The sequence below is a fragment of the Coregonus lavaretus genome, assembly GCF_964263955.1.
Source record: "Coregonus lavaretus genome assembly, chromosome: 1".
NCBI classification, from domain to species: domain Eukaryota; kingdom Metazoa; phylum Chordata; class Actinopteri; order Salmoniformes; family Salmonidae; genus Coregonus; species Coregonus lavaretus.
In genome coordinates, this window is record NC_139988.1 from 68,163,412 (window position 1) to 68,189,043 (window position 25,632).

General features: G+C 42.9%; 1 protein-coding gene across 1 annotated transcript; it reads right to left on the reverse strand.

The window, feature by feature from the left end:
• Positions 1-623: 623 nt before the first annotated feature.
• Positions 624-21,605, reverse strand: LOC311103414 (protein phosphatase 1 regulatory subunit 1B-like; the record flags this gene model as incomplete). The annotated part of the gene is made up of 5 exons (XM_084144982.1): positions 624-763; positions 2,816-2,947; positions 3,542-3,614; positions 5,095-5,178; positions 21,507-21,605. The coding sequence occupies 5 exons, from the start codon at positions 21,603-21,605 to the stop codon at positions 624-626; spliced, it is 528 nt and encodes a 175-aa protein (XP_084001108.1).
• Between the last annotated feature and the right edge of the window lie 4,027 nt (positions 21,606-25,632).

Genomic DNA, 25,632 nt, shown 5'->3' on the forward strand with positions numbered 1-25,632 from the left:
CCTGCTCCTCCTTGAACAAAGGCGGAGGTAGCAGTCCTGCTGCTGGGTTGTTGCCCTCCTACGGCCTCCCCCACGTCTCCTGATGTACTGGCCTGTCTCCTGGTAGCGCCTCCATGCTCTGGACACTACGCTGACAGACACAGCAAACCTTCTTGCCACAGCTCGCATTGATGTGCCATCCTGAATGAGCTGCACTACCTGAGCCACTTGTGTGGGTTGTAGACCGTCTCATGCTACCACTAGAGTGAAAGCACCGCCAGCATTCAAAAGGGACCAAAACATCAGCCAGGAAGCATAGGAACTGAGAAGTGGTCAGGGACTGTGGTCACCACCTGCAAAACCAGTCCTTTATTGGGGGGTGTCTTGCTAATTGCCTATAATTTCCACCTGTTGTCTATTCCATTTGCACAACAGCATGTGAAATGTATTGTCAATCAGTGTTGCTTACTAAGTGGACAGTTTGATTTCACAGAAGTGTGATTGACTTGGAGTTACATTGTGTTGTTTAAGTGTTCCCTTTATTTTTTTGAGCAGTGTATAATAATTATGAAACATCACTCTGGATCGTCAATCTTTTGCCACTCGGTATACTGAATCGCCTCTCTGTAACACACAGCGCTCTGTCATTCTCCCTTCTTCTTTGTCCTCCTTGGTCCCCCTTTTTCCCTCTTCTCCTCGTCACCCTCCTCCTCTTCCTCCTCTCCGTGTGGGACTCTCAGGTGAAGAAAGTGGGCAATTCTTCCCTCTGAATTGAGCCTTGACCCTTGGAACCTCTCTGATTGGTCCTCCTGGGAATCTGGGTATACTGGAAGAGGAAGAGGCTATTGTTAAAGGTTAATGTTGTTTGTTTTGCTTCTTAGCCAAATATTTTTGTAGTAAAGTAATTACAGTAACAAACAGATTGCACCTTCAAGAGTGAGTAAATGAGTGAGTGAGTGAGTTAGAGCATGTACAGTGGGGGAAAAAAGTATTTAGTTAGCCACCAATTGTGCAAGTTCTCCCACTTAAAAAGATGAGAGAGGCCTGTAATTTTCATCATAGGTACACGTCAACTATGACAGACAAATTGAGATTTTTTTTCTCCAGAAAATCACATTGTAGGATTTTTAATGAATTTATTTGCAAATTATGGTGGAAAATAAGTATTTGGTCACCTACAAACAAGCAAGATTTCTGGCTCTCACAGACCTGTAACTTCTTCTTTAAGAGGCTCCTCTGTCCTCCACTCGTTACCTGTATTAATGGCACCTGTTTGAACATGTTATCAGTATAAAATACACCTGTCCACAACCTCAAACAGTCACACTCCAAACTCCACTATGGCCAAGACCAAAGAGCTGTCAAAGGACACCAGAAACAAAATTGTAGACCTGCACCAGGCTGGGAAGTCTGAATCTGCAATAGGTAAGCAGCTTGGTTTGAAGAAATCAACTGTGGGAGCAATTATTAGGCAATGGAAGACATACAAGACCACTGATAATCTCCCTCGATCTGGGGCTCCACGCAAGATCTCACCCCGTGGGGTCAAAATGATCACAAGAACGGTGAGCAAAAATCCCAGAACCACACGGGGGGACCTAGTGAATGACCTGCAGAGAGCTGGGACAAAAGTAACAAAGCCTACCATCAGTAACACACTACGCCGCCAGGGACTCAAATCCTGCAGTGCCAGATGTGTCCACCTGCTTAAGCCAGTACATGTCCAGGCCCGTCTGAAGTTTGCTAGAGTGCATTTGGATGATCCAGAAGAGGATTGGGAGAATGTCATATGGTCAGATGTACCAAAATATAACTTTTTGGTAAAAACTCAACTCGTCGTGTTTGGAGGACAAAGAATGCTGAGTTGCATCCAAAGAACACCATACCTACTGTGAAGCATGGGGGTGGAAACATCATGCTTTGGGGCTGTTTTTCTGCAAAGGGACCAGGACGACTGATCCGTGTAAAGGAAAGAATGAATGGGGCCATGTATCGTGAGATTTTGAGTGAAAACCTCCTTCCATCAGCAAGGGCATTGAAGATGAAACGTGGCTGGGTCTTTCAGCATGACAATGATCCCAAACACACCGCCCGGGCAACGAAGGAGTGGCTTCGTAAGAAGCATTTCAAGGTCCTGGAGTGGCCTAGCCAGTCTCCAGATCTCAACCCCATAGAAAATCTTTGGAGGGAGTTGAAAGTCCGTGTTGCCCAGCGACAGCCCCAAAACATCACTGCTCTAGAGGAGATCTGCATGGAGGAATGGGCCAAAAAAACAGCAACAGTGTGTGAAAACCTTGTGAAGAGTTACAGAAAACGTTTGACCTGTGTCATTGCCAACAAAGGGTATATCACAAAGTATTGAGAAACTTTTGTTATTGACCAAATACTTATTTTCCACCATAATTTGCAAATAAATTCATTAAAAATCCTACAATGTGATTTTCTGGATTTTTTTTTCTCGTTTTGTCTGTCATAGTTGACGTGTACCTATGATGAAAATTACAGGCCTCTCTCATCTTTTTAAGTGGGAGAACTTGCACAATTGGTGGCTGACTAAATACTTTTTTTCCCCACTGTATTTGTGCGTGCAAGCGAGTGATATAGTATTTCTGCTGATACTCCTTCTGTGTTCCAATTCTCTACCCTTCAGCCTTAAGTGTGCACTTGTTCACTCGCTGAATTTAAAAATAAAGCACTGATGTGAAAGTTGTGGAAACTCCCTCTATCTCATGCTTGCACAAATCCAATGCTTTGAAATGGGTGAGTGTGGGGAGGGGTGCACGAGTGCACACTGCGTAAGACTTGGGACATAACACCCATGTTGTGCTTCTCTCACCAGTGGTGGAGACGTGGGATATATCCACGCTCTCCTCACAGTCCTCGCTTTCCTCCCCAGAGAAGTCATCTGTCTCTTCAGGGCCACAGGTTCCCAGAGACTTCATGTGGGCTTGAGCCATCCTCTGCACGGCTGTGACACCACACAGACAAACAGGCAGACAGACATACACAGACAGAACGACAGACAGACAGATGCACAGAAAAGAGGGGGATCGTTTTTAGAACCAAAACAGTTTTAAGATCAGCTAAGGCCAAAAGCGCCAAATCGTACTTTAGCATGCAGCCACAGGAAGAAATGGACAGACAGACAGATCGGGACACGAGACTTTACGCAAGGCTTCAGGTCATGCTAATAGTAAATATACTATACTATAAGGAATGGGTACATGCGAGTGTGTGTGATGTTGCCTGTCTGCAATGCAGCTGTCCTATAATCCTGGATGATCCATAGCAGTGGAGACTCACAGCTGTCTCTGCCCCTAATCTCACAACACCCACACGTTCACACACACGTTCAGTTACACACACACACACACACTCAAACAAACCCAACACACACACCTCATGATTAAGCCATTTCCACTTAAAACCCTTTCAGTCAAGACGGATATAGACAAATCCCAGGCCAGAAAACATGGCTACAGACAGGAAGTGGTTTCCTCAACTCTCCCAAACTCTTTATGGGTCACTGATTACATAATAGGATGATGGACAGTCAACCTACCTTTGAGTGATGGAGGCTGGTACACATGCGCATTAATTTTCTTGGTGAGGACGCCATTTTCCCCAATGACCCACTACGCAGGTAAAGAGAAAAACGATATTCTAAGGTTAAATCTACAAAGGCACACTATTCCCTATGTAAGGCACTACTGGCCAAAAGTAGTGTGCAATATAGGGATTAGGGTCCCATTTTGGCTGTATCAGACTAACTCACTGCACATCCAAAACATGGCAAAAGAAAACAGTGCTTTGCCCTCAAATGAACACTGAGACAACCACAACAGATTGTCACATAATACAATGGTCTTCATACCTGGTTCTTGAGAGCCACAAAGTGTGCAGACTTTAGTTACAGTCCAACATTGACACACCTGATTCAACTAATCAAATTATTGATAAGACATGTACAGATGTAGGATCTTAATTTCATCACCCTGTTGCAGTAGAACTTTCCTGCATTGCAGGACTCGTAGTGTATTCTGACGTTTGTAATTTCCACTTTTAAATTTCAGACTTGATTTTCCCTTACGAAAAATGTATCAACCACTACAGAAATATCGATAGAGTCGATGTCCACGCTCGCGTAAATCTAACTAGCATAATTAAAAAATCCCCATCAAAATCCGTTTTAAGAAAAAAAATCCGTATTTTTCATGGGCTGCGTCTCAATCCACCGCATCCACCAATGGCTGCCTTCCGCATATGCGGTGAAAGGTGGCCGACCTACAGTGGTGTTTGTCAGACCTTGAGAAATCCCGAAAATCGGTCTTCTCACGAAAACGTCTCTAGCGTCTGAATGGTTTGGCCTAGAAAACTACTATGGCCAATATGGAAAGATAAGACTATCACGAACACGATGGTGTCTGTTTTGCTTGTCTGAAGGTAGACCGCTACCAGTGTAAAAAAATGAATGGAAGTATATATGGAAGTAATTTAGTGCCCCAATTGTTTCTTTAAATATGGGTCAAAAAATATATACAAATTATTTCCTGATCTTTCTTATATCTTCCAGATATAGGACAGACACTTTAAAAAAAACTCCTTTTGATAAAAAAAAAATCACTACCTGTTTTTCCATATATGAATATGTTATTCGAAGCATTTCTATGGGCCAAATTCAATGTTTTGTCAAATATTTGTATTTAAAAAACAATTTATACCTAAATGGGTCCAAATCAAATAGCTAAATGATCCTTGGTATGACCATCTTAAAACAATTCCATATGTTAGTTTAGTAGAACCTACAGCCCCCCCCCCCCCCCATCTTAGATTCTTAAAGATGAATTATAATCCACATAAAGATTCATATTTCCTATTGCTGCAGGATTATTTTCCTGTTGTAGCAAACTGTCTCAAATTAAGATCCTACATCTGTACTAATTTAAACAGGTGTGTTAGGATCAAAATCCTGCACAACCCGTTGCTCTCCAGGACAAGGGTTGGGGGACCACCACTGACATAATGTAATTGAATGCTGTGGTTAGTACTTCAAGGACTGCATGTAGGTTTAGTGGTGTGATAGTTCCTCCAGACCTTAAGGTGGTGCTGTTTTACCTGGTGATTGTCGTTTTCCTCCTCAGGAGACGGTTGGTCTGTCAAACGGAATAGCGTAGCGGGTGTTGGTCTCCGCCTCCGAATCTGAACAAAAGTGAAAGCATTTGTTTGGATTAAATCTCTCAAACTGCTTAAGGGTGAATCCTAACTTCCACCTAATTCCAATTTTCATTTAATTGACAATGCATGACCAAGTGAACATTTTAGTGACCAATTACTGTTCTGTAGTTGTGAACGAGACAAGGCATGCCAGCCTGTGATGTAACACTATTCAACAATTTGGGCACTTGATTGTCCAAAATCAGGATTACATCATGTTGAAAATGCACGTCCTGGTTTATGAGTCTTGCTGGGATCGAGATAGCCGGATTACAGTTCCCTCCACTATTTTGCTTTATTTCCTTATCCTCAGCCTCTGTAATCTTGTGTTTTTTCCACCACAGCCTAATCCTGGCTGTTCCTTCCCCCGTCTGATGCACTTCCAGTTCTCTTCACAAATGCTCTTGGACAATCAATCTTACAGCCTCTCCCCCTGTTCTTTAGTCAGACAGGCAGACAGACAGTCAGTCAACTCTCATCCACTCATTTCAAGTCCAGTCCACATCCATTGCTGTCCATATTATACTAAGGTCTAAATACTGTATTGTTAATATATTTATATACTATAATATTCACTGTAGTGTTTTTGCAGACATGACTGTAGTTTATGGTAGTGTTTGAGGACATTAATGTAGTATTTACTGTAGTGTTTTTGCAGACATGACTGTAGTATACTATAGTATTTACTGTAGTGTTTTTGTGGACATGACTGTAGTATTTACTGTAGTATTTTTGCAGACATGACTGTAGTATTCACGCAGACATGACTAGTATACTGAAGTGTTTTTGCGGACATGACTAGTATATTGTAGTAACACCTGCCGACTAGGGTTAGCTAAAATGGCACAACTACCAGACTACGCCTACTGTTTAATGAGGGAACACCTCAACCAGAATAGAAGACACGTTCATGATAGACCGCCTATTGAGTTGGGTCAACAGTTCTGAGCAATAGTGTGTAGTATGGTATTCTACAGTATACTACAAAGGTCTATAGTAAGCGCTACACGATAGAGGGATACTACAGTGTGGAGTACAAGCTTCTACAGTTTACTACAGAATTCTATATAATCATATAGTAAGTACTATAGTATTCTATGGTAAACTGTAGTATTATTTTTATGTGGGTAGGGGGCCAGAACTGAAGGGCATCACTTTAAATTCCCCTCCTCCTCCTCACAACTAGCCTGCAGTCTACAGTCATGGTAGCCTCGAGAGCCCAGGTTTCAGATGGCCACGCAAGACAACTGTCAAGGTGATGTGCAATTCCACCAATATTGCTACGTCAATATGTGTTAAGTAGTGGTTATATAACATACTGCACCGGGCTTATAGAAGCTAATTGGAGTTAATTTGAAGTTACAGATGTTATTCAGTTATTGAATTGACTATACAATTCCTATTGGTTAATTGACAGAGCATGTGACTTTATTGATATGGTGGATACAGATGATACAGATGTTATTCAGTTATTGAATTGACTATACAATTCCTATTGGTTAATTGACAGATGTCACGGATTCTGCCGAGGCTGCTCCTCCTCCTTGTTCGGGCAGGCTTCGGCGTTCGTTGTCCCCGGAGTACTAGCTGCCACCGTTGAATGTTTCTTTGTTTGATTGCTTTTGTCTGTCTATTGCACCTGTGTCCGTTTGTGTCTGATTATGTGTTCTATAAGTTGCCTGTTTTGTATTGGTTAGGTTGTGTGTTGTTTTTCGCCTGTCAGTTAGTGCTGCGTGTTTGCTCTGTTTGTTGTTTTGGAGTTTACGCACAGTCTGCGTAATCGCTCGCCTCTGTGTGTTTTTGAGGCCGTTTATTGTATTTTGCCTAGTGGTTAACTAGTAAACTTTGTTGGACTAAGCTTCGGTGTCCTGCGCCTGACTTCCACACCACACTTACATCAGCCCTTGACAACAGAGCATGTGACTTTATTGATATGGGGATGAAGCTTTATAACTGAATTGTGGAACTGAATTGAGAAATGGCTGAAATGAAATGTGCTGAAGCAATGATGGAAACCATGCCTTACAAAATGCCTCTGCTTCACGCTGCCTGCTCAATCCCAAACCTAGAACCTGTCACTTATCTACCTTGTGACACTTACGTTCAGCTGCATTTCCAAGGCAACACATTCACTACCCACGTGTCAGTTGAAACATTGGCCTACTGTACTATACTAACATCTATTTTTAGAACACTATCTCTCACTTCAATCACTCAACTCAATAAAATTATGATATACAGTTGAGCTAAACTCACTAATATCCAGTGCTGATAATTATTAGAAATAACGATAATATGGTTATCCACTATTCATGTCTATAAATGTCCATTATAGTTTATTTTTGTAGGTTTTATTTATTCACACCAAAAGAAAACAAGTGAAATACTAAACAGTACAGATTATTTTTTTACTGCTAAAAACAGTGTGCAGGTGAGTTGGAAACCCAAAAGGGCTTATATGAAAACCACACCACAAAAAAACATATACAAATATACGTTTTTTTTAAAGAATTAAAAAAGTGTTCAAACAGTACATGTACATGATATACTCAGTGTACATGAAAAAAACATGTTTGATTATGTGTGTGTGTGTGTGTGCATGTGTGAGTGTTAGAGTTAGACTACATGGAGGAGACTAATGGGTAGTTTGGTTCATCAGGCTGACCCCTAGTCTACGCTTGAAGTTATTGAGGGATGATGATGTTTTGGCAATGTGAAGATAGGAATTCCAGAGTATGGAACCTCTATATCTGATAGAGAATTGACTATGTGGGGTGTGGCAGTGGGGAGGGTCAAGTTTATCACAGTGTCTTGTATTGTATGCATGGTTTTGATAATTAACCGGGAGGAATCCATTGAAGGGTTTAGGTAGGCTGTCTGGGAGGTACTGTATGTATATTTGTAAATGAAGGTGCATAATTGGAGTATATTAATGTTGTAGATAGACAATATATTGGGGAAGATGGAGCCAAGTAGTTAGAGGAGGTGTAGCCACCTGCGTGATGAGTAATTGGTGTAGGTAGGAAGCATACTGTAAGTACTGTTCAAGACAATATTGCAGTAAATGAGATATGAGTAAATTAAGCTGTAGTATAGTGATAGGAACCAAACCACTAATCTTTCTGATGATACCAATGGACTTCATCACTTTGCTGCAGACAAAGTGAATATGATCTTTCCAGGACAACTTTTCATCAACTAAAACACCTAGGTATCTGGTGGATGAAACCCGGTCCATTTCATTCCCACCAATTGAGATTGTGGCAATTTTTTTTATTCTTACCAGCAGGGCAACAGGAAGTAGGGGTGCTGTAGGTGCTGCAGCCCTCCCTGATAAATGGATTTGGCTATTAAAAATAGTTTTCCCCAAAACGATATTACTCCTGTCTGAACATACATAAATAATAACAATTATAAATACTACACCAGCGAGCATAATTTAGCTACAGAGGATCAATAGGTTAAAAAAATAGCTGTGGATTAAGTTTTATCACAAGCATTTACAGTCGGGAAGGCCACAATTTGGGCAGCATGTGCACCAAAAACGTGTGCCAAATATAGAACAGCTTGTTGCGTTGTGGCCATAGATATAATCCATAGAAGGATTTTGGAACCTCTAACCCTGGCTGTTAAACTCATGGGTACACTAGCAATGGCTGCCAGTCCTGAATTGAATGGGAACTGCCATCTATGGATTATATTTCTATGGTTGGTTGCAGCTGTCAGTTTGCCTTTCACAAAATTTCAAAATACTACAGCGAGAAAAACATAGGCCCACCGTTTGGAAAGCAAATGCCTACTGCTGAAAAGAGAAGACTAATCTGTCTGTAGAAGCCCAAAATAATAATCTCAACCTTTGAGTGATTCTGAGCGAACAGCACTGATTTTCAAAGTCGACTAGCTTATTTTGAGATATCAGCACAAGCGCATCGGCCATCACCAGTGAGAAGCCTATGCTTCATCTTCATCATTGAGTGAGTCAGTGTCACTGGAACGTTTATTTTGTAGCCTATACTATACACTGAGTGTGTAGAAAACGTTAGGAACCCGTTCTGAAAATGTAGTTGCACCCCCTTTTGCCCTTAGAAGAGCCTCAATTCGTCTGGGCATGGACTCTACAAGGTGTCGAAAGTGTTCCACAGCGATGCTGCATGTTGACTCCAATGCTTCCCATAGTTGTGTCAAGTTGGCTGGATGTCCTTTGGGTGGTGGACCATTATTGATACACACAGGAAACTGTTGAGCGTGAAAAACACAGCAGCGTTGCAGTTTTTGACACATTCACACCAGTGTGCCTGACACCTACTACCATACCCTGTTCAAAGGCACTTACATATTTTGTCTTGCCCATTCACACTCTGAATGGCACACATACACAATCCATGTCTCAATCATCTCAAGGCTTAGAAATCCTTCTTTAACCTGTCTCCTCCCCTTCATCTACACTGATTAAAGTGGATTTAAGGGATCATAGCTTTCACCTGGATTCAATTGTAACAACACATCTGCCAGGCTGATCCTCAACACGGGGGCCCCTCAGGGGTGCGTGCTCAGTCCTCTACTGTACTCCCTGTTCACCAATGACTACATGGCCAGGCACGACTCCAACACCATCATTAAGTTTGCCGACGACACAACAGTGGTAGGCCTGATCACAGACAACGATGAGACAGCCTATAGGGATGAGGTCGTGTGGTGCCAGGATAACAACCTCTCCCTCAACGTGATCAAGACAAAGGAGATGATTGTGGACTACAGGAAAAAAAAGAGGACTGAGCACGCCCCCAGTCTCAACGTCAACAGTAAAGAGGCGACTCCGGGATGCTGACCTTCTAGGCAGAGTTGCAAAGAAAAAGCCATATCTCAGACTGCCCATCTTTAATCTTTTCTTTTTATTGGCCAGTCTGAGATATGGCTTTTTCTTTGCAACTCGGCCTAGAAGTTCAGCATTCCGGAGTCGCCTCTTCACTGTTGACGTTGAGACTGGTGTTTTGCGGGTACTATTTAATGAAGCTGCCAGTTGAGGACCTGTGAGGCGTCTGTTTCTCAAACTAGACACTCTAATGTATTTGTCCTCTTGCTCAGTTGTGCACCGGGGCCTCCCACTCCTCTTTCTATTCTGGTTAGAGCCAGTTTGCACTGTTCTGTGAAGGGAGTAGTACACAGTGTTGTATGAGCTCTTCAGTTTCTTGGCAATTTCTCGCATGGAATAGCCTTCATTTCTCAGAACAAGAATAGACTGACAAGTTTCAGAAGAAAGTTATTTGTTTCAGGCCATTTAGAGCTTGTAATCGAATCCACAATTGCTGATGCTCCAGATACTCAACTAATCTCAAGAAGGCCAGATGTATTGCTTCTTTAATCAGCACAACAGTTTTCTGCTGTGCTAACATAATTGCAAAAGGGTTTTTCTAATGATCAATTAGCCTTTTAAAATGATAAACTTGGATTAGCAAACACAACGTGCCATTGGAACACAGAACTGATGGTTGTTGATAATGGGCCTCTACGCCTATGTAGATATTCCACAAAAAATCAGCCGTTTACAGCTACAATAGCCATTTACAACATTAACAATGTCTACACTGTATTTCTGATCAATTTGATGTTATTTTAATGGACAAAAAAATGGCTTTTCTTTCGAAAACAAGGACATTTCTAAGTGACCCCAAACTTTTGAACGGTAGTGTATATTTTTGGATATCCGAAGTAGATGAGTAAATTTGTTTGTACAGTATACAGTGATACAAAATGCCATAGTAGCATGGGCAGCGCCATTAATTGGTTTCCACCATTTTAATGTAGTCAACTGGGTGGGACATCCAACTTCATTGGCTGATTCCTCCTGGTGACCCTGTCAGAGTCATGTCAAACCGGGTCATCAGGAGGGATCAGCCAATCGTGAAGAAGAAAATGTACTACTACAAAATGGAGATTGCCTTAATGGCGCTGCCCATGCTGTCACATACGCTAAAATGGCACGGATACAAAGATGAGTCCTCTATCTACACTACATGACCAAAAGTATATGGACACCTGCTCGTCAAACATCTTATTCCAAAATCATGGGCACTGATATGGAGTTGGTCCCCCCTTTGCTGCTATAGCAGCCTCCACTCTTCTGGGAAGGTTTTTCACTAGATGTTGGAACATTGCTGCGGGGACTTGCTTCCATTCAGCCACAAGAGCATCAGTGAGGTTGGGCACTGATGTTGGGCGATTAGGTCTGGCTCGCAGTTGGCATTCCAATTAATCCCAAAGGTGTTCGATGATGTTGAGGTCAGGGCTCTGTGCAGGCCAGTCAAGCTCTTCCACACCGACCACAGCAAACCACTTCTGTATGGACCTTGCTTTGTGCACAGGGGCATTGTCATGCTGAAACAGGAAAGGGCCATCCCCAAACTTTTTGCCACAAAGTTGAAAGCACAGAATCGTCTAGAACGTCATTGTATGCTGTAGCGTTAAGATTTCCCTTCATTGGAACTAAGGGGCCTAGCCCGAACCATGAAAAACAGCCCCATACCATTACTCCTCCTCCACCAAACTTTACAGTTGGCAATATGCATTTGTGCAGGTAGCGTTCCCCTGGCATCCGCCAAACCCAGATTCGTCCGTCAGACTGCCAGATGGTGAAGCGTGATTCATCACTCCAGAGAACGTTTCCATTGCTCCAGAGTTCAATGGCGGCGAGCTTTCACCACTCCAGCAGACATTTGGCATTGCGCATGGTGATCTTAGGCTTGTGTGCAGCTGCTCGGCCATGGAAACCCATTTCATGAAGTCCCCGATGAACAGTTCTTGTGCCGAAGGCAGTTTGGAACTAGGTAGTGAGTGTTTCAACCGAGGATAGACAATTCTTACGTGCTTCAGCAAACTGACTTGTTGGAAAAGTGGCATCCTATTACGGTGCCACGCTGAAAGTCACAGAGCTCTTCAGTAAGACCAATCTACTGCCATTGTTTGTCTATGGAGATTGCATGGCTGTGTGCTCGATTTTATACACCTGTCAGCAATGGGTGTGGCTGAACTATCCAAATCCACTAATTTGAAGGTGTGTCCACATGCTTTTGTATATATAGTGTATCTCTATGGATACACCTGAGCCACTCTGAGTTTGCAAGGTCCCCAAAAAGTGATGGAGACAAGACATGCATCCTCCGATCATTGATCTTAATGACTCATATACATAATTACCCTATAGAAAGGGTTTGTGTCCATCAGGGCACACAACGGAAAACCTTTTCAAACGTTCTGCACAGAAACTGGAAATTAGCGTTTCTAATTGGTCAAAGTCCAAGGTAGTCCCTCTCTGTTTCAGCACATTTGAACACGGTTTGGTGCCCAATGAACACGGCCCTCAATTTAACAACCTTTTTGAAACGATTGTTTATGGATTAACGTACCTCATACAGAGGACAATATACATGTGTAAGTGATGAAAAACGGGTATGACATCGATGTTGTGTAGCCCTCACTTTTGTAAGGCGGCGGTGGCTCGCTGTAGTCACCAATCAGCCAGAGTGGCCAGGGAGCCATTACATGAAGGTGATTGATTGGGTGGATGGAATCTGGAGGGCCAGATTAGGTAACCCATGTGTCACGATGGAGAGGATAGGAGACGGGGTAAAAGAGATGTAAGAACAGATTAAACTTTTATTCAAGCAACCAAGATGGTAATGAGAGGTCATGCCAGGTCAGAGACCACCGACTGAGTCCATAGTCCAAAACAAACAGTGAACATCTGTAGCCTGGTGCCAGATCTGTTTGTGCTCTATAGTTAATGCCTATGGTTGTTGCCAAGGCTGCAAAAATATATCTGGCAGGGATTTGATTGGGATTAAAAGGTGATTGGCAACATCCCAGGAAATAACTAACAAAACTATAAATAAAGTGTTCATAAAAAGAGGAAATAACTAACAAATGTGTCACGACTTCCTCCAAAGCTGCCTCCTCCTTGTTCGGGTAGGCTTCGGCGTTCGTCGTCACCGGCCTTCTAGCCACTGCCGCATCTCATATCATCATTCCATTTGTTTTGTCTTGTCATTTACACACACCTGGTTCATATCCCCTCATTAGTACTTGTATAAGTGTTCCCTCTGCCCCCTTGTCCTTGTGGGTGATTGTTCTATGTGAGGAGAGTATACGTGTATTTTGTATTGCTGGGGTATATTAATTTGTTTACATAAAAGTCTTATAATAACTTATATTTATCATACTATAGAACTCCAGAAATATAGAACTTCAAAGTAATCATATGTGTTTTGAGCATAAGTAATGGGTAGCGTTTCTTAAAATGCCAAAGATAATGTAATTGGGACAAGAGGCTATTTGTTTCGCTTCTGCTATGACATTTTCCCTAAAGGGTAAAGTATAGACTCAACCCTGTACTAAAATGGAATTCTTTGGACTGCCATTTACAGTTATCATACCTCACAGCTGATGAACTGATTCAATCAAGATGTGAATGTAAATGTCTGAAGATGACAGTGTGCAGTAGCAAATGAAACGGGGTGGCTTTTGTTGAAACACAGTATAGTGTTGTGTGTACATGTTTACTCCATTTAGATATATGTATATCATAACTTCTGCCCCTCACGGCGTTGAGAAGGACCCTGACAAGAGAAAGAGAGAGATTCTTATGCTGCTAAAAGTCACCCAATAACCTTCATACTCTCTCATACACTACACACTACACTCACCCCTTTCACACAACAGGGCTAACCTGAACCGTACTGCATTTAATATATGCTTTTCAAATTGTATTTTCCAGCACAGTTCCAGCAACTATGTTGAATGCGAACCCAGGCCAGCCCAGTACAGCTTGGCTTGGCTCAGCTCTGTAGTGTGAAAAGGCTATCATTCTGCCTCAGACAGGAATGCTGTTATTGGAACAATGTCTCCACCCACTTGTTCACTAGTTGGCGAGCAACATGTTGAATGTATACATAATAATTACACCGGTCTGTTTCCTTTCCCCCCATGTTTCTATCGTATGCTTGCGAGGCCTGTGTGTGAGAGAGAAGTGCTTGCCAATCCAATCATGCACAGAACTGTAGGCGTGCGATGTGGGTGGCTTTTACATTAGACGAGCTCTTATCTGTCCAGGAACACACTGTGGATGGCATCTTAACACATATATTCAAATTACAGTCATTCATACAGTGTCTATCTGAATGCGTAATGAGCGAGTTGTGCAAATTGATGATGAATTCGGTATTCTCTGGCTGCTTTTATCACAGCTGCAATTAATGGAGAATCTCAGTAATGGCATTGTTGTTGTCTCTTGACTAAATTATCATAAAACCAGATTGTTTATTGACAACCAGACTGTGGTAATCGTTACAATGGCCACATGATGACCCCTTTACTTGTTAAATATGTGTGTTGTCATTAGTTAAAGGGTCCATATACTGTATACCACATACAGTTGAAGTCGGAAGTTTACATACACCTTAGCCAAATACATTTAAACTCAGTTTTTCACAATTCCTGACATTTAATCCTAGTAAAAATTCCCTGTCTTAGGTCAGTTAGGATCACCACTTTATTTTAAGAATGTGAAATGTCAGAATAATATGATTTATTTCAGCTTTTATTTATTTTATCACATTCCCAGTGGGTCAGAAGTTCACATACACTCAATTAGTATTTGGTAGCATTGCCTTTAAATTGTTTAACTTGGGTCATACGTTTCGGGTAGCCTTCCACAAGCTTCCCACAATAAGTTGGGTGACTTTTGGCCCATTCCTCCTGACAGAGCTGGTGTAACTGAGTCAGGTTTGTAGGCCTCCTTGCTCGCACTCGCTTTTTCAGTTCTGCCCACACATTTTCTATAGGATTGAGGTCAGGGCTTTGTGATGGCATCTCCAATACCTTAACTTTGTTGTCCTTAAGCCATTTTACCACAACTTTGGAAGTATGCTTGGGGTCATTGTCCATTTGGAAGACCCATTTGCGACCAAGCTTTAACTTCCTGACTGATGTCTTGAGATGTTGCTTCAATATATCCACATAATTTTCCTTCCTCATGATGCCATCTATTTTGTGAAGTGCACCAGTCACTCCTGCAGCAAAGCACCCCCACAGCATGATGCTGCCACCTCCATGCTTCACGGTTGGGATGGTGTTCTTCGGCTTGCAAGCGTGCCCCTTTTTCCTCCAAACATAACGATGGTCATTATGGCCAAACAGTTCTATTTTTGTTTCATCAGACCAGAAGACATTTCTCCAAAAAGTACGATCTTTGTCCCCATGTGCAGTTGCAAACCGTAGTCTGGCTTTTTTATGGCGGTTTTGGAGCAGTGGCTTCTTCCTTGCTGAGCGGCCTTTCAGGTTATGTCAATATATGACTAGTTTTACTGTGGATATAGATACTTTTGTACCTGTTTCCTCCAGCATCTTCACAAGGTCCTTTGCTGCTGTTCTGGGATTGATTTGCACTTTTCGCACCAAAGTACGTTCATCTCTAGGAGACAGAACGCGGCTCCTTCCTGAGTGGTATGACGGCTGCGTGGTCCCATGGTGTTTATACTTGCGTACTATTGTTTGTACAGATGAACGTGGTACCTTCCGGCGTTTGGAAATTGCTCTCAAGGATGAACCAGACTTGTGGAGGTCTACAATTGTTTTTCTGAGGTCTTGGCTGATTTCTTTTGATTTTCCCATGATGTCAAGCAAATAGGCACTGAGTTTGAAGGTAGGCCTTGAAATACATCCACAAGTACACTTCCAGTTGACTCAAATTATGTCAATTAGCTTATCAGAAGCTTCTAAAGCCATGACATCATTTTCTGGAATTTTCAAAGCTGTTTACAGGCACAGTCAATTTAGTGTATGTAAACTTCTGACCCACTGGAATTGTGATATAGTGAATTATAAGTGAAATAATCTGTCTGGAAACAATTGTTGGAAATATTACTTGTATCATGCACAAAGTAGATGTCCTAACCGACTTGCCAAAACTATAGTTTGTTAACAAGAAATTTGTGGAGTGGTTGAAAAACAAGTTTTAATGACTTCAACTGTATAATAGTAACGTGAGCATGACATAACCCTTGACATCTAAGCGGCTTTATCCTCAGGCACTTAACCCTAATTGCTCCTGTAAGTCGCTCTGGATAAGAGCGTCTGCTAAATAACAAAAAATAAAATAAATACCTTACCTTATACATACAATCCCAACATATAAAAGCTATATGTCTGAAGCTAAATATATCGTCTGTAGTTTAGGGTAGGGGTCAATTCCATGTAAATCGAGTCAATCTAGAAGATTCATAAATGAAGAAATTGCAAGTTGTTTTCAAATGGGACTTGTGTCAATTGTAGACTGCGTTGTATCCACACTCGAGTGATGGATATCCTTGCCTGCAGACCAGAAGCTCCCTAAACTGATGCCTAGGCTTTAGCTCAGAGGACTAACACTGTTTTCTGGCGTGCAGGAGTCCCAGGTTTGAACCTATTTGTTCTGTAATGAGAGCTTGGATCTGGCACAGACCTCACTATTCTCCCATCAATTCAGACACCCAAAACTAATCTACTTTCGATTTAATCTGTCATTTTCCTCATTTGTTTTGTCCTTATTTGTTTGTCATTCCCCAATAACCTCTCTTCTCTCTTTTCTAATTTCCCACCACCACACTATAAAGGTCATGCATCTCTCTCTACCTCTATCCCTCTCTCCTTTCCCTCTCTCCCTCACCTCCCTCCAAAATATCGGACCACATCTCTGTGCTAATGTGGCTGTGTTTTTTGGTATAGTTGTACACAGTCCTTGGATGCTCTGCATTTGCATACATTATACATGTAGCTTTCAGATGGGTGTTCTGTGGTTCGGGGTGTTCCCATTGAAATTCATGCAGGGACTCTTCCCAAACGTTATGGGCCATTACAGTGCCACTACACATCAGGGTTTAACCATCGCACGTCATCCTAAAAGAGGTGACCACTGCCTTTTGACATCCTTCGCGGAGTTCCACAGAAGACCCCATTCATGTGCTAATAGATTCTTCACACTGGATATTGCCTCAACAACAAACTACTTGATAGACTCCAGATAAACAGCTCTTGTAAAGCCTCGGGCTATCTGTAAACCGTAAACAGCAGATGTGTAAAAATGTTGATGTTCCGGGTGTTGTCTTAGCAGTTCCTGACATCATACCTAGTTAGTCATGCACGTCTACCGAATGGATTCCCCACATAGCATAGACCAAATGGGCATCTCTCACGGAACATCTGGGTGTACATTTGTTTAGAAGATGACCTTTGAGTGAGAGGGCATCCAAGGAGAAGAGGAGAAGATTGGAGGAATCTGTCTTATCCCTTGACTGACTGTCATTTAAAAACACTCCCATATGTCAAAGGTAGAACAGGCTTTATTTATTCCCGTAATACTCCTAGCTGATCGTGAGAATTGGATTAACTTTATCTCATCTCCCCTGCCCGTCTTCTCAAAACTCAAACAACCATTAATTAACTTGTAACGTCACCAGTCATTTTACATTTCGATGGTGTTAACGTTGACCTTTTCACTTCTCTTTCTCTCCCTCCCTCTCTTTCTCTTTTGTCTATCTTCTGTCTCTTTAATACATTTCAGGGACATAGTTGCCTCATCAGTTTCTGGGCACGGAACCTGCAGCTGTCAGCTAAAGTAGCAATAGCACCTCAGTACCCCTCAGCCCAAGCTGAAAAATATTAAAACTCGATTTTCAACCACTTCACAAATGTCTTGTTAACAAACTATAGTTTTGGCAAGTCGGTTAGGACATCTATTCTGTGCATGACACAAGTAATTTTTCCAACAATTATTTACAGACAGATTATTTCACTTATAATTCACTGTATCACAATTCCAGTGGGTCAGAAGTTTACATACACTAAGTTGACTGTGCCAAATTCCAGAAAATGATGTCATGGCTTTAGAAGCTTCTGATAGGCTAATTGACATCATTTGAGTCAATTGGAGGTGTACCTGTGGATGTATTACAAGGCCTACCTTCAAACTCAGTGCCTCTTTGCTTGACATCATGGGAAAATCAAAAGAAATCAGCCAAGACCTCAGAAAAACAATTGTAGACCTCCACAAGTCTGGTTCATCCTTGAGAGCAATTTCCAAATGCCTGAAAGTACCACATTCATCTGTACAAACAACAGTACGCAAGTATAAACACCATGGGACCACGCAGCCGTCATACAGCTCAGGAAGGAGACGTGTTCTGTCTCCTAGAGATGAACATACTTTGGTGCGAAAAGTGCAAATCAATCCCAGAACAACTGCAAAGGACCTTGTGAAGATGCTGGAGGAAACCGGTACTAAAGTGTCTATATCCACAGTAAAACTAGTAATATATCGACATAACCTGAAAGGCCGCTCAGCAAGGAAGAAGCAACTGCTCCAAAACCGCCATAAAAAAGCCAGACTACGGTTTGCAACTGCACATGGGGACAAAGATCGTACTTTTTGGAGAAATGTCCTCTGGTCTGATGAAACAAAAATAGAACTGTTTGGCCATAATGACCATCGTTATGTTTGGAGGAGAAAGAGGATGGCTTGCAAGCCGAAGAACACCATCCCAACCGGGAACCACGGAGGTGGCAGCATCATGCTGTTGGGGTGCTTTGCTGCAGGAGGGACTGGTGCACTTCACAAAATAGATGGCATCATGAGGAAGGAAAATTATGTGGATATATTGAAGCAACATCTCAAGACATCAGTCAGGAAGTTAAAGCTTGGTCGCAAATGGGTCTTCCAAATGGACAATGACCCCAAGCATATTTCAAAAGGACATCAAAGTCAAGGTATTGGAGTGGCCATCACAAAGCCCTGACCTCAATCCAATAGAAAATGTGTGGGCAGAACTGAAAAAGTGTGTGCGAGCAAGGAGGCCTACAAACCTGACTCAGTTACACCAGCTCTGTCAGGAGGAATGGGCCAAAGTTCACCCAACTTATTGTGGGAAGCTTGTGGAAGGCTACCCAAAACGTTTGACCCAAGTTAAACAATTTAAAGGCAATGCTACCAAATACTAATTGAGTGTATGTAAACTTCTGACCCACTGAGAATGTGATGAAATTAATAAAAGCTTAAATAAATCATTCTCTCTACTATTATTCTGACATTTCACATTCTTAAAATAAAGTGGTGATCCTAACTGACCTAAGACAGGGAATTTTTACTAGGATTAAATGTCAGGAATTGTGAAAAACTTAGTTTAAATGTATTTGGCTAAGGTGTATGTAAACTTCTGACTTCAACTGTACGTATTTAGACCCTTTACTCAGGCTGGGCTACTCAAGGACATTCAGATACTTGTCCCGAAGCCACTCATGCGTTGTCTTGGCTGTGTGCTTAGGGGCGTTGTCCAGTTGGAAGGTGAACCATCGCCCCAGTCTGAGGTCCTGAGCTCTCTGGAGCAGGTTTACATCAAGGATCTCTCTGTACTTTGCTCTGTTCATCTTTCCCTTGATCCTGACTAGTCTCCCAGTCCCTGCCGCTGAAAAACATACCCACAGCATGATGCTGCCACCACCATGCTTCACCGTAGGGATTGTGCCAGGTTTCCTCCAGACGTGACGCTTGGCTTTCAGGCCAAAGAGTTCAATCTTGGTTTCATCAGACCAGAGAATCTTGTTTTTCATGGTCTGAGAGTCCTTTAGGTGCCTTTTGGCAAACCCCAAGTGGGCTGTCATATGCCTTTTACTGAGGAGTGGCTTCCGTCTGGCCACTCTACCATAAAGGCCTGATTGGTGGAGTGCTGCAGATATGGTTGTCCTTCTGGAAGGTTCTTCCATCTCCACAGAGGAACTCTGGAGCTCTGTCAGAGTGACCATCGGGTTCTTGGTCACCTCCCTCACCAACGCCCTTCTCCCCCGATTGCTTAGTTTGGTCGGGCGGCCAGCTCTAGGAAGAGTCTTGGTGGTTCCAAACTTCTTCCATTTAAGAATGATGGAGGCCACTGTGTTCTTGGGGACCTTCAATGCTGCAGACTTTTTTTGGTACCCTTCCCCAGATCTGTGCGTCAACACAATCCTGTCTCGTAGCTCTATGGACAATTCCTTCGACCTTTGGCTTGGTTTCTGCTCTGCACTGTCAACTGTGGGACCTTATATAGACAGGTGTGTGCCTTTCCAAAACGTATGTGTTATGGCTTTACACCCCCTGCTATATTGTGGAAAAATAGTCACCTGTCTAACAGAACACAGAGGGTGTTCTTTAAATTAAGCCTCTCCAACATAATCCAGGTAGAATCAGGAATTCCCCAGGGTAGCTGTCTAGGCCCCTTACTTTTTTAAATCTTCACTAACGACATGCCACTGGCTTTGAGTAAAGCTTGTATGCGGATGACTCAACACTATACACGTCAGCTACTACAGTGACTGAAATGACTGCAACACTTAACAAAGAGCTACAGTTAGTTTCAGAGTAGGTGGCAAGGAATAAGTTAGTCCTAAATATTTCTAAAACTAAAAGCATTGTATTTGGAATAAATCATTCAATAAAACCCTAAACCTCAACTAAATCCTGTAATACATAATGTTGAAATTGAGCAAGTTGAGGTGACTAAACTGCTTGGAGTAACCCTGGATTGTAAACTGTCATGGTCAAAACATATTGATACAACAGTAGCTAAGATGGGGAGAAGTCATTTAGATAAATTAGATATTGCTGTATTTCATTTTCACTTTGCCATTATTGGGTTTTGTGTGTAGATGGGTGAGAAAAAAATATATTTCGTCCATTTTCAATTCAGGCTGTAACACAACAAAATGTGGAATAAGTCAAGGGGTATGAATACCTACTCAAAGAACTGTATCTTTACTTTACTATTTATATTTTTGAAAATGTTTACTTATAGAACATAATATACATTTCACTCCATACATTTTCCTTGACATCCAAAAGTACTTGTTACAGGAAAATGGTCCAATTCTCACACTTATCAGGAGAACATGCCATGTCATTCCTACTGCCTCTTATCTGGCGGACTCACTAAACACAAATGCTTAATTTGTAAATGATGCTGAGAGTTGGAGTGTGTCCCTGGGTATCCGTAAATAAAAAAAGACAATTGTGCCATCTGGTTTGCTTAATAAAAGGAATGTGAAATTACTTTTACTGATACTTAAATATATTTTAGCAATTACATTTACTTTTGATACTTAAGTAGGCTATATTTAAAACCAAATACTTTTAGACTTTTACTCAAGTTGCATTTCAGTGGGTGACTTTCACTTTTACTTCTATTACGGTATCTTTCATTTAATCAAGTATGACAATTGGGTACTTTTTCCACACAGACACGCACACACACACTCACCATCTCCACCTGTCGTGGGTCCAGCTGAAGGGGCATTGCGGACGGGACTGAGAACTGGATCTTGGTTTTCCTCTCCTTGTCCTTGGCATCTGCGTCCATCTCTGCAGGCAGCACCGGGTCTATAGCAGCTCTGACAGTCTGACCATCCAACAAGGAGCCAAGTCACAGATGGCCAAGGTAGAACAACTTGGATGGCTACTCACTTGTTCACTCCACTGGCAATTCACAGAAGCCTGATGATATCCCTTGAGAAAACAAATTTCGGATTGTAAGTTATATTGATCTCATTGACCATCATGCACTGGGCTTTGATTTGGAATTCCCCCTCCTCTCCTTTGCAACCGTTTTCTCTTTTATTTGGGTGTGTGGTCTTTGGTACTCCCTCTTTCGCACTCTTCCTGACTCGTGCTCACGCGCGCTCTCTATTTGTCTGCCTGTGTTGAGGCTGTCAACTCGATCTGCCTCTCTGTGAGTGGTTGGAGAGAGAGAGAGAGAGAGGGGGGGGGGGGGGGGGGATTGAGTGTGTGAGTGGACGATGTTAAACTGAAGATGATTGGAACTCAGTATAAAGCATAATCTTGCCCTGCGCTGCTGTAGTGTTTCGTGTCCTTGACCCCTTACTATTTTGTTTGTGTGTGTGTGTGTGTGTGTGTGTGTGTGTGTATAGTGGAAAAGATGCATGTCGTAAAGTAGGCGAAAAAACAAGCTTCCACGGCATATCTGATGAGGACTTTTAATTAAATACTAAAGTCAAAACACCACTTCAGTAATGTATCAAAAGTAAAACTTAAAAACTCTTCAGGAAACAAAACATACATTGAGCCTGTCACTAAATAACTATGTTAAAATCATGATACTGTACTCAACATGCTACAGAATAACAAAATGTTGCCAATGGCAACAAGCTGATACAACATTGATGGAATGATATCTAGTCTAAAGGTTTGAAATGTTCCCATTGCATACATGTTGTGTTCATGAAAATGTGAGCAGGGCACCTCAAATCAATCCTCATTTGATTCAGTTTTAAATCTTCATTGTCTTTTTCACCCTTCATCATTGCATGTCAAGAAATGCTAGATAAAATCCCTTATACACAGCATAGTAATAAAAAAATTGGATTGCAATGGAAAAACCCATTGCCATGTCAACTATTACATTACACACAGTGTTGTGTATTAGTGATACAGCGGCCAGTCCCAGTGCCCGGAGGGAGGGAGGAAGGGAGAGAGGGAAGGGGGAGGGGGAGGCAGAGGGGGAGGAAGGGAGAGAGGGAGGGAATGGAGAAAACAGGGAGGGAGGTATTGGAGACAGGGCAAAAGGATTGGAAGGCGGGTTGTGAGGGAGGGAGAAGGGAAGGAGGAGGAGAGGAGTCACAGCTCACATGTAAACACAAACAGATGTGTGCAGTTGGAGTGGCCTCACCCTGTCTGTCTGTCTGAGCCTAGTGCCAGTCGGAGCTGGACAGGGCAGGGGGTCAGCAGGGCACTGGGCTACTGACTGACGCTTAGCTACACAGAAAGGGAGCGAGGGACGGAGTGGGAGAGGGACAGAGGGGTAGGTGGAGGGAGGGAGGTGGAGAGAGGAAGGGAGAAGCAGAAGGAGGAAGGAAAGAGAGAGGGATGAAGAGATGAGGGGGAGAGAGAGGGTGGGTGGGGAAAAGAGCAATAGTAATTATATGGGGGAGGGGGGGAGAAATTGTTCATACATTTGTAATTGAATGCAAATTTAAGCAGGATCGAGTGTTTTGACCTGCAGCTGTGAAAGCAATCACCACCACAACATACTGATAAATCACACAGGTAAAGATGCAGATGTGAACAGTTCTTTGCTGGTGGAGGCTCCACCTGGGAAATAGAGTGCGAACACAGCCATTGGACTTAACTGGGGCACCAGAGACTCCAAGAATGTACAATACTGTATTGTTCCATCTGCAGAGTTTTCGGCTTCATCCGCTATAGGCCCTGCTCAAAAGTAATCCACTATATAGGGGATAGGGTGCCATTTGGGACATAGCCATCTTCTGCTTCTCTATCAACATTTCCAATCCTTTACAGACAACACAGCACACATTTTGTGAGGAGCTCAGGGTCAGCCGCAGTGCAGCGCCCCTGGAGCCAGATGACTGGTGAAGTTTGGCACAACAGACATGCCAGGGCTGGGGGAGGGAAAAGGTGTGTGTACACCCAAACAATATGTAATAAGCACACACACACAGACACGGACACACACAACCATGCCCCACGCTGCCCCCCCATCCAACCAGCCCCCCCAGCCCCCCCCCCCCCCCCCCCCCCCCCCCCCCACCACCCCTCCTCCCTTCCCCCACAGCCAGGATATGGCATAAGCTGATCAGAGCAGGCACCGAGGGCAGCATGGGGGCATGATGAGCAGGTCTCTCTCATCACTCTAAAGGCTAAATACAGAGATTACTCCACTGCTGCCACTGCTCCTCCTCTGTCAGTCCTGTGATTATAATGGATTGCATTCCAAATGGCACCCTATTCCCTATGAAGTGGGCTAAAGGGCTAAAGTCAAAAGCAGTGCACTACATAAGGAATAGGGTGCCATTTGGGACGCGGGCATGGTGAACTGCACAGATTCACAGACTCTGCTGTATGAGGACAGGAGAGGAGAGGCCAGAAATGGATGGGATTAATTCACAGAGAGAAAGGGGGAGAGGGGGGGAGATTGGGAGAGATGGAGAGAGATGGAAAGGGGGTGAAAGAGAAGGGAAGGGAGAGAGAGAGGGGGAGAGAGAGAGAGCGAGAGAGAGAGAGAGAGAGAGGGGGGGGGGGGAGAGTGGGGGAGCCGGGTGGGGGAGATAAGGAAAGGGAAATGAGAGACATGGGGGAGAGAGTGAGAGACAGAGAGAGAGAGAGAGAGAGAGAGAACAATGTTTAAAAATAATTTATCCTCAATGCTTCTGTATGTGGAACATTTCAGTTAACCCCAACCCTGGTGGTGGTATCAACCAGTCTTGCTGCCAATGTAAAAAGAGCCTCAGAATGATGGATGTAGGTATACTACTAAAGTACCTGTGGATGACCACTAGATGTCGCCTATGCATCATATACAGAGTCAGTGCTCAAAGGTGCTAATGTATTCACTGAGAGTATAAAACATTAAGAACACCTCCTCTTTCCATGGCCTGGTGTATCCAGGTGAAAGCTATGATCCCTTATTGATGTCACTTGTTAAATCCACTTCAATCAATGTAGATGAAGGGGAGGAGACAGGTTAAAGAAGGATTTTTAAGCCTTGAGACAATTGAGACATGAATTGTGTATGTGTGCCATTCAGAGGGTGAATGGGCAAGACAAAATATTGAAGTGCCTTTGAACAGGGTATGGTAGTAGGTGCCAGGCTCACCGGTTTGTGTCAAGAACTGCAACACTGCTGGGTTTTTCTACGCTCAACAGTTTCCCGTGTGTATCAAGAATGGTCCACCACCCAAAGGACATCCAGCCACCTTGACACAACTGTGGGAAGCATTGGAGTCAACATGGGCCAGCATCCCTGTGGAACGGTTTTGACACCTTGTAGACCCCATGCCCTGATGAATTGCGGCTGTTCTGAGGGCAAAAGGGGGGGGGGGGGGCTCTGCAACTCAATATTAGGAAGGTGTTCCTAATGTTTGGTACACTCAGTGTACACCAACTGGCATATTACACTTTAATGCATTTAACCAGCTTCAACCCCTTCAGGGGGAACATAAACAGAGTCATAGGCTATTAGGGTCATACAGTGCCTTGCAAAAGTATTCATCCCCCTGGCGTTTTTCCTATTTTGTTGCATTGCAACCTGTAATTACCTGGTTCTCAACTATGGGGCCTAGGATCCCAGGAGGGCCTCAGCGAGCTTTCAGGTGGTCCCTGAAAAGCCAGGGAGAAAACTAACAAATAGAAAATAACAGCAGTAAGGCCATAATATCTCACATCTGATGGAAGAGTACTGTTTAACAGGTATTAAAATATTTAAAACAATGTCAATTTTCATATTTTGAGTGTTGACAACGAATACCAATACAATTTACTCGAACATAAAAATGTAATCTCTGAAGTAGGGGGTCCCCAGATTTTCTGAATGCATTTTATAAGGGCCTCGGAACAGAAAAGGTTGAGAA